The 10599-nt window shown below is 40.8% G+C and overlaps 1 protein-coding gene across 1 annotated transcript; it reads left to right on the forward strand.

Moving 5' to 3' along the window:
- The first annotated feature begins 7568 nt into the window (after positions 1-7568).
- On the forward strand, positions 7569-10079 carry LOC100339500 (uncharacterized). The gene has a single exon (XM_008267103.5). It carries the CDS (start codon positions 8403-8405, stop codon positions 9345-9347), a length of 945 nt encoding a protein of 314 aa, XP_008265325.3. The 5' UTR covers positions 7569-8402; the 3' UTR covers positions 9348-10079.
- Positions 10080-10599: the final 520 nt, after the last annotated feature.

A 10599-nucleotide genomic window follows, 5' to 3' on the forward strand; every position in this document is an offset into this window, starting at 1 on the left:
CCACAGAGCTGTATGTGTGTGCATGTGTATGTGTGTTTGCTTGGAGCTCTGGGGAAAAATCAGCTTTGCAGCTCACTCAGGTAAGATTGAGGGCCCCACTTACTCCTGGCTGTCAGTTAAGGTTCTCTTGAAGGGTTGCCCCCATTCATGGCCCTTGGGCCTCTTCTTCCATCTTCAAGTAAGTTATGGCAAGTGAAGTCCCCTTCTGATTTATCTCTCCTCCACCTCTCTCTCTGTCACATCTCTCTGAATCTAGCTTAAGAATTTTCTTCTTTTTAAAAAATGCTTAATAAGTTGTTAACAGATTAAATATAGTTCATAGATACAATTTTAAGAATGATACTCCTTTTCTTATCCCTCTTTCTCCCCTTTTCTCCATCTCTACCTCACTCTCTTTCCTTTCTGCTTTCTTGCTTTCTTTCTTTCTTTCTTTCTCTTTCTTTTCATTTTTAAAATAATACATATTTTAATTTAAGTTAGAATGTTCTTCTTTAAAGGCTCAGGTGATTAAATTGGAGTAATCTGGAAAATCTGGAATAATCTAGAATCTCTCCTATTTTAGTTGTTTGAGGCTGTCCCCCAAGCTTAAGAATATTTATAGGAAGGGAATCCAAGATGGCTGAGTTGGGAAAAGACATGCTGATTCTGACCATAGCAAGATAGCTGAAGAAAAGGGGATGAGCTGAATTCTCAGAGGACACTTGGAGAGAAGTTTGCAGGGGAAATTCTACAAAAAGAAGAGACACCCTGGAACAGCAGGGGAAGTACAATCATGAAGCAGTGACCAGGAAGCATCCAGTGATGTGCAACTTGTGGCAGGAGGGCACCCCCTCTTCTTGGAGCAAAGCACTCTGCAATCAGCAGAGAGGAAACATCATCTTAGTAAGGTGAGTAGAGGCTGCTGAGGCCTGCGAGTAACTGGGGGATTTTACTGGAGTGATAGATATGGGTTCCCCACTGACCTTCAATCTAGCCTGGGAGGTTGTTGGGGGACAGGACATCCACCTAGGCCCATGAAGTACTCCCCTCACTCTATCGCAGTGCCCAGACTCAACTTGCCAAGGTGGAACACTGACCAACACCTATGGGTTAGGCATCTGGCTTTGGGTAAGCCACAGCTCCTTCTGTAGCCAGGGGAGGCTTGCAGGGCTGAGCGTAGATCTCCTGCTCCATGAGACAGAATCCTGTAACTCTGCCACAGGACCTAGGATAGGTTATGGCTGGATCTTTGGGCAGTCATTGTGTCTGGTTTCATAGACTCAGGGTTCCACACCAACACTGAAGAGCACATGGCTCTTTTGTGCTGTTCATGTGCTTGTGTGGGTGAGGTGCCTAGGCACTGTGAGCTCACCATGGGTGACTGGTTCACCTTGGCAGAGAAGGGCTGACACTATGATCATGCAAGTTGGTGTGGTCACACTTCCCCTGCCCAGCTCCAATATGGAAGAGATCAACCACATTTACTTGGTTGTCATCCTGGATAATTGCCCACCCTTGAGCACTGGGCAGAGCTCCCTGGCCCCACCCAGGGTATACTTCTGAATATCTACTGAAGGAGCACATACTCCACTAAGTCATAGAGGCGTATTTCAAAGATAAAAGCTGACAGAGGAGAAAATCAGCAAGATATTCAAAAAATGCTTAGAAATAGAAGAAACATGATGAAGATAAAATGACTCCCTAAAAGGGAAACAATAATACCTCATATTAGAATATGAGGACAGATTGATGAAATGCCTGAAATGGAATTCAAAAGAATGATCAGAAGATTACTGAAAGATATGAGAAGCAAAAGCATAAGTTAAAGAAATCCATACATGACATGAATGAAAAACCCTGCCAGAAGACAGAGATATTGAAGAGAAATTAAATTATTAAAAAGTTAGAATTCAATATGTCACAATATGACCACATGTCACAATATGTCACAAACTGACCACAATGGAATGAAGCTGAAAATTTTTTGTCCTTATTTGTTTTTTTTTTTTAATCTGGAAATTAACAGCTCAAGAATCTCAAAAACATATACAAACACATGGAGACTGAACAACATACTCCAAAGACATTAAAATATAAATAGAAAAATTTCTGGAAAGGAATTAAGATGATAATACAACATATAAAAACTTATGGGATATAGCAAAAATAGCGTTAACAGGGAAGTTTATAGAAATTGGTGCCTGCATCAAGACTTTGGAAAGGCATCAGATAAATGAGCTACCAATGCATCTCAAAGACCTAGAAAAACAACAACAAATCAAACCCAAAATTAATAGGAGGAAAGAAATAATTGAATTTAGAGAGAAACAAACAAAATGGAAGCCAGAAAGCAATCAAAAAGTCAATGAAATGAAGAGCTGTTTTTTGAAAAAATTAAATTGGATACACCATTGATGCAACTAACTAAAAAAAAAATGAGGGAGAAGACCCAAATCAATAGAATCAGATATGAAAAAGGAAATGTAACAGCAGATATCACAGACATAAAACAAATCATCAGGAATTACTACAAAGAGCTATATGGCAACAAATCAGAAAATCTAGAAATAAAAGACCTCTGCAATGAAAATTATAATGCATTGATGAAAGAAATCATTAAGGACACACCCACAAATAATGGAAAGCTATTACTTGCTCATGGACTGGAAGAATTAATATCATTAAAATGTCTATACTAACTAAAGCAGTCTACAAATTCAATGCAATCCCTTTAAAATATTAATGAGATTGTTTTCAGAATTAGGAAAAAACTATCCTAAAATTCATATGGAATCACAAAACACTCAAAACAACCACAGTGATCTTGAGGGGAAAAAGTCAAAATGGAAACATCACAATATCTGATTTAAAAGGGCATGACAAAGCTATAATAATTAAAACAGCATAGTATGGGCATGAAAGCTGGCCAATAGATCAATATAAGAGAACAGAAATCCTAGAAATCAATACATGCACACATAGCCAAACTGATTTTTAACAAAGTTGCCAATAACATACATTAGAGAAAGGACAGTCTGTTCAATAAATGGTGCTGGCAAAACCAGACTTATATATGTAGAATAACATAATTAGAACCCTACCTCTCACTGTATACACATTTCTTCTCTAGCAATTTTAACATAATTTACAATGAGTTGACCAACTGGTTTTTTTTTTATGATTTTTAGATAGTTATTCAACTTAGGTGGGACCATATCAACTGGAATAATTTGACATTACTTATGATAATGTATATTAATTCTATTATTTGATACCTTCTCCAGCATATGGAAAAATATTAAATATATGCAAATAACACCCATCATTTTGCTCCCACAATTTGATAATTATTTGTCAAAATCAAGCTCTGTAAATTCCAAATACTTTATTACTTCCCAATAATAAGAATGTTCTCTTATGTAAATTAACATTGGTATAATGATATCAATACACAGAAAGCAGGATATATGAAATTGAGCTTGTCAAGAGTTGCAATTATTTGCAATGCTAAAGATCACTAATTTCAATTAGAGTAGTGGTCCAAGTATGTAACAGGACCAGATTACTGAAGCAGAGCAATTAATGGCCAACATTTGAAAGAATTTCCCATTTTGTATTGAGATCACCTATATTCTGACAGATATGATAGACCTGCAATCATGGGTAAATCAGAAGACGTAATCTAGAATTTCACTGAACCAAATTAAAACTGCAGAACAACTGTGCTATGATATATGACTCAGAGTTGGATTTGTTATTGTTGCTAGACACAAAGAAGAATGTCCCGAAATTCTATAAAGTGGCACTATGGACAGATATAAAGTACTTCAAAAAGTTTACTGAATAATGTGATTAAAATGTTTATTGTGGGGGCCAGCGCTGTGGTGTAGCGGGTAAAGCTGCCACCCAGAGTGTCTGCATCCCTTATGGGTGCAGGTTGAGTCCATGCTGCTCGGCTTCTGATCCAGCTCCCTGCTATGACCTGGGAACGCAGCAGAAGAGGGCTCAACTCCTTGGGCCCCTGCACCTGTGCGGGAGACCTGGAAAAAGCTCCTGGCTCCTGGCTTCGGATCAGCGCAGCTGTGGCCTTTGTGGCCATCTGGGGAGTGAACCAGCAGGTGGAAAACCTCTTTCTCTGTGTCTGCCTCTCTGTAACTCTGACTTTCAAGTAAACAAATAAAACCTTTAAAAAAATGTTTATTGTGATGAAAAAACATTTGAATTCCACACATACGTCTACCTTATCTCCACAGTCAGAGGAGCAGGGATATGCAGGGAAGATCCAGTCATTGCTTGGCAGGGCTACAGAGAAAGCAAGACCTTCAGCAGAGGTCAGCTTTCTCTTGAGCAAAAAGTCAAACCGAATAATCATTTTTTTTTGACAGGTAGAGTGGACAGTGAAAGAGAGAGAGACAGAGATAAAGGTCTTCCTTTTTTTCCGTTGGTTCACCCCACAATGGGCGCTACTGCCTGCGAGCTGTGGCCGCCGCACCAGGCCGATCTGAAGCCAGGAGCCAGGTGCTTCCTCCTGGTCTCCCATGGGGTGCAGGGCCCAAGCACTTGGGCCATCCTCCACTGCACTCCCTGGCCACAGCAGAGAGCTGGACTGGAAGAGGAGCAACCAGGACAGAATCCGGTGCCCATCTGGGACTAGAACCCCGGGGTGCCGGCGCCGCAGGTGGAGGATTAGCCTAGTGAGCCGTGGTGCCGGCCCATAATCATTTATTTTTGTCTCCTTGAATTCACCTTACTATTGCAATTCTAATATATTTATTCAGAATTTTGGGATTCTTCATTGAAACATATTAGGGTATTTAATTTGTTTTATTTTCCATGTTTTCTGAATTGTCAGTTGATACAGGCTTTATGGAGAGTATACCAAAGAGTAGAACTAACTCCAATTTAGTCAAAGCTCTTACAATCTCTATGTATTTGGCAAATGAAGTCACTTTTGTGCCTTCCTCCTTTAAGTCCAAGTTGCCAGGCCCAAAGTCTTATATTTCTGTCATAAACTGTAGTGAGTATGCTTCCCTCCATCTCTCGTCCCCCCGTAACCTGCATCATCATGTTCATCCTCTCTGTTCTCCTCCATTCTAATGCTACCTTCCATTTATCCTCACGTTAACCAGCTTAAAAAGTACATCACACTACATCATTTCTGAAACTTTTCAACTTCTTCCTATTGTTTTCAGGAAAAATTTCCAACTTCACCATGGACAGTAATTTATTATTTGAAATTTCTGCCCACGTCTTCAATGTCATTTCCTGCCATTTACCTCTAGCCCCCAACAATTCAGCCGCATAGACTTCCTGTCAGCTCTTAACGTATGCCAAACTCACCACATTACAGATTTGTCACATATTCCATTTCTCTATGCCGCTTCTTCTAACACATGTAACCATGTAGGCCTTTATTTTATTCATGGCTGATTCCTTTACTTACTGCTAGAGCCTTTGATATATGTCTCTTTCGTTGAGAGGTCTTTCTTTTTTTTTTTAACTTTTATTTAATGAATATAAATTTCCAAAGATCAGAATATGGATTACAATGGCTTCCCCCCCATAACGTCCCTCCCACCCGCAACCTTCCCCTTTCCCAAACCCTCTCCCCTTACATTCACATCAAGATTCATTTTCGATTCTCTTAATATACAGAAGATCAGCTTAGTATACATTAAGTAAAGATTTCAACAGTTTGCTCCCACACAGAAACATAAAGTGAAAAATAATAGATGATTTTTTTAAATGATGATGAAATCAGATCAGACCTATTGTCATGTTTAATCCCAGCGAGAGTCAAGTTGGGAATTGATAATTCCTTTTTTTTTTTTTTTTTTTTTTTTTACAGAAGATCAGTTTAGCATACATTAAGTAAAGATTTCAACAGTTTGCACCCCCATAGAAACACAAAGTGAAATATACTGTTTGAGTACTCGTTATAGCATTAAATCTCAATGTACAGCACATTAAGGACAGAGATCCTACATGAGGAGTAAGTGCACAGTGACTCCTGTTGTTGACTTTACCAATTGACACTCCTGTCTATGGCATCAGTAATCTCCCTATGCTCCAGTAATGAGTTTCCAAGGCTATGGAAGCCCTCTGAGTTCTCCAATTCTTATCTTGTTTAGACAAGGTCATATTTCCTCCCTTTATTCATTCTCCATCCCTGAATTCAGTGTGCCTTGTTTATAACACTTTTCCTTCTTTCTACTTCTCTCTCTCTTTTTTCCCCTCACTCACTCTCTCTCAAATACACATGCACAAGTACACACACACACACACACAATTTGATTTATTTATTATCTACTTTCTATCTAGGAGTTGGCTGGCAAAAGGCAGAACTCATGGGTGGTTCATTATTAACTAATGCCTTGAGTCAATTAAATGGTACCTAATAAACAGTTACTGAATGATTTGGTGAATTCAGTCATCTCAGTAAAAGGAGCTTTTGAAAGCAAAACAGTGCTATGTTAAAGGAAGCAGGAAAAAAACTATGAAGAACTAGCACTTGGTGACAAGTACAAAAAGGAAAAACATTATATTAATTCAGTTGCTTATTTACCAATTTATAACAATTATTTATTAAACTCTTCCCTGATAATGTATTGAGCACATTAATGAGTATATTTTGTGCTTATGTTTATTTACTAGAAAATAAAAATTCTGGGGCCAGCACTGTGATGCAGTAGGTTAAGCATCTCCCTGCAGTGCCAGCATCCCATATGGGAGCCAGTTTGAGTCCCAGCTGCTCCACTTCCCATCCATCTCCCTTCTGATGGCCTGAGAAAGCAGTAGAAGATGGCCCAAGAGCTTGGGCCCCTGCACCCATATGGGATATCCAGAAGAAGCTGCTCCTGGCTCCCGGCTTCAGCTCTCCTCAAGCCTTTGTGGCCATCTGGGGAATGAACCAGTGGATGGAAGATCTTTGTGTCTCCCTCTCTCTGTCTGTAACTATGTCTCTCAAGTAAATAAATGAATGTTAAAAGGAAATAAAAGAAAGGAAAAATCCTTAAGTCCTGAGTCTAAGAAACTTTTAAGGATATTTATCAGAGATAGAGCTGTCTAGATGTCCAGCTCTGAATTTATATTTTTAGAATTTTAAAATCTGAATTCTTAAATGGAAAATTACCATTAATATTAATGTGTAAAGAGAAACAATGATAAAATATTATTGAAGATTAATACTCACAGCCAGTAGAATCTACCAAACTAAATGAGTTACTGTATCACATACTTATGTAGGAGGGGTTATCAAACAGATTCTGAGGGGCACGTATTTGGCCTAGCTGTTAAGTTGCCCACATAACATATTGGAGTGTCTAAGTTAGCTAACGGCCTTTGGCTTTTAACTCCAGTTGCCTTCAAGTGTAGAAGATAGTGGAAGACAGTGATCATGTCTCAAATGGCTGGGTCCCTTCCATCCACATAGGAGAAATGGATTGAAATCCTGGCTCCTGACTTCCGTCCCAGCCCAGCCTCAGCCATAGAGACACTGTGAAGTCAGATGAACGCTCTCTATCTACCTATCTATCATCTATCCATGTCTCTGTCTCTTTGCCTCTCAAATAAATAAATTTTTAGCAGTCTCCGCGTCTCTTCGCTGGGTAGCCTGGGGCAGCTTGTGGGTAACCCGCGGGCGCCGGAGTGGGGAGATCGGGGCGCCCCGGAGGCCGGGAGATGGATTCAGTCGTCTCTGAGGATGTGTCTGTGAACTTCAGCCGGGAGGAGTGGGCTCTATTGAATCCTTCACAAAAGAAACTCTACAGAGATGTGATGCAGGAAACCATCAGGAACTTGGCCTCTGTAGAAGTTGTGTGGTGGAGAGAAACTGTGAAAGTAAGAAAGAGAGTCAGTGTGGAGATGCTTTCAGCCAGATTCTAAGTCTCAGCCTGACCGAGAAAAGGACTGGAGTAAAACCTTATGAATGTACTGTGTGTGGGAAAGACTACGTGCTTCATTCATCCCTCGTTAGGCATATCAGATCTCATGCTGGATACAAACTAGCAGGCTCTAAGTATGGAGAGAAGCCTTACAAATGTAAGGTGTGTGGGAATGCCTTCAGTTATCTCAAATCCTTCCAGAGACATGAAAGGACACACACCGGAGAAAACCCCTATAAATGTCAGCAGTGTGGGAAAACCTTCATCTATCACCAACCTTTTCAAACACACGAACAGACTCACACAGGGGAGAAGCCCTATGAGTGCCAGTATTGTGGTAAATCGCTCAGTTCCAGTTCTCTCCGAATCCATGAGAGGATTCACACGGGAGAAAAGCCCTATGCGTGTAAGAAGTGTGGCAAAGCCTTCAGTTGTCCCAGTTCTATTCAGATACATGAGAGAACTCACACTGGTGAGAAACCCTACACGTGTAAGGAATGTGGCAAGGCCTTCATTTCCCGCACAAGCGTGCAAACACACATGATCACGCACAATGGAGACAGGCCGTATAAATGCCAGGAATGCGGGAAGGCATTCATTCGTCCCAGTTTTTTACGAGTACACGAGAGAATCCACACCGGTGAGAAGCCCTACGCGTGTAAACAATGTGGTAAGGCCTTCAGATGCTCTACTTCCATCCAGATTCACGAAAGGACTCACACTGGAGAGAAACCTTACAAATGTAAGGACTGTGGGAAAGCCTTCCGCGCGCGGCCAGCCTTTCGAGTGCACCTGAGGGTGCACACGGGAGAGAAACCCTATAAATGTAAAGAATGTGGGAAGGCCTTCAGCCGGCTCAGTTACTGTCGCATCCATGAAAGGACTCACACCGGCGAGAAACCCTACAAATGCAAAAAATGTGGGAAAACCTTCAATTACCCTCTGGATCTGCAGATCCATGAAAGGAATCACACTGGGGAAAAACCCTATGAATGCAAGCAGTGTGCGAAAGCCTTCATTTCCGTGGAGAACTTTCGAAGACATATGATAACGCACACGGGCGACGGGCCTTACAAGTGCAGGGAGTGCGGGAAAGCCTTCAGCTATCTCAGTGCACTAAGGACCCACGAGAGAACTCACACTGGGGAGAAGCCTTACACATGCAAACGGTGTGGGAAATCCTTCAGTTGTTCCAGTTACGTGCAGATACATGAGAGAACTCACACTGGCGAGAAACCCTACGAATGTAAGCAATGCGGCAAGGCCTTCATTTACCCTACAAGCTTCCAGGGACACATGAGGGTGCACACTGGAGAGAAGCCGTATAAATGCAAAGAATGTGGGAAGGCCTTCAGTCTTCGCAGCTCCTCTCAGAGACATGAGCGAACCCACAGTGGGGAGAAACTTTATGAATGTAAGCAATGCGGGAAAGCTTTCTGTTTGTCCAGGTCCTTGCAGAAACATGTGACGATGCACACTGGATAGAAACCTTTGAAGGTGAGGAGTAAGGAGGAGTTTCCAATTTCTTTTTTTTTTTTTTTTTTTAAGATTTATTTATTGGGAAGGCAGAGTTATACAGAGAGAGGAGAGGCAGAGAGAGAGGTCTTCCATCTGCTGTTTCACTCTCCAGTTGGCTGTAATGGCTGGAGCTGTGCTAATCTGAAGCCAGGAGCTAGGAGCTTCTTCTGGGCCTCCCACATGGGTGCAGGGGCTCAAGCACTTGTGCATCCTCTACTGCTTTCTCAGGCCATAGCAGAGAGCTGGGTTGGAAATGGAGCAGCCAGGACTCAAACCGGTACACATATGGGATGCCAGCACTGCAGGCGGCAGCTTTACCTGCTATGCCACAGCACCAACCCCAGTTTCCAATTTGAACAAAGAGTTCCAAACCTATGAATTTCCTACTGTAGAGAAGTCCCGTGAATGTGAGTAACACAGAAAGCTAGATGCAAGGTCACTCCTGTATAACGTGCCATGTCATATCAACTGAGAACTTCTTACTTTTGCAAAGAAACTTTGAGGTGAGAGCATTCTCTTCCCTAAGGTATGTTATAGAATTTTAATGGGCAGGGCTTTCTGGTGTATTCAAGACTTTTGTTTATTTTAAAGCCATTGGTCAATTGAAGTGTAATTCTAATGAACAATTAAGTTTAATTTTATATGCTTTTTCAATCATTCTCTAAGTATGAGACAATTAAAAAAATGACAAATTGGTAATTGTTGGGGTTTTCCCTATTGGGTTTATATGGGAAGTACTGGATCTCTTTAAAATACATATATATTTAAATATATTTACACAAACACATATATAAAATTCTCCTTTATTGTGAGAATAACTGTTTCTTCCTCAATTTCTAGGACAGAATAGTGTTATCATTTTTTGTTATTAAATTCCTGGCATAAAGTGGAAAAAAAAATAAATAAATAAATTTTTAAAGTTCACATGAAATGAATATTATGATGCATGCATTTCAAATATTTTTTGCATCAAAATAAAGTTATACTTTATTTTTAAAAACATTTGATTGAAACCTTGTATATAGGGCCCGGCACTGTGGCATAACGAGTAAAGCCAATGCTTACAGTGCCAGCATCCCATATGGGCTCTGGTTCGAGTCCCAGCTGCTCTACTTCCAGTCCAGCTCTCTCTGTTATGGCCTGGGAAAGAAGTAGAAAACGGCCTACATCCTTGGGCCCCTGTACCCCCTGGGAGACCTGGAGGAATGTCCTGTCTCCT

The sequence above is a fragment of the Oryctolagus cuniculus genome, chromosome 4 (assembly GCF_051225735.1).
Source record: "Oryctolagus cuniculus isolate XC-2025 breed Fujian yellow rabbit chromosome 4, ASM5122573v1, whole genome shotgun sequence".
In the NCBI taxonomy this organism is placed as follows: domain Eukaryota; kingdom Metazoa; phylum Chordata; class Mammalia; order Lagomorpha; family Leporidae; genus Oryctolagus; species Oryctolagus cuniculus.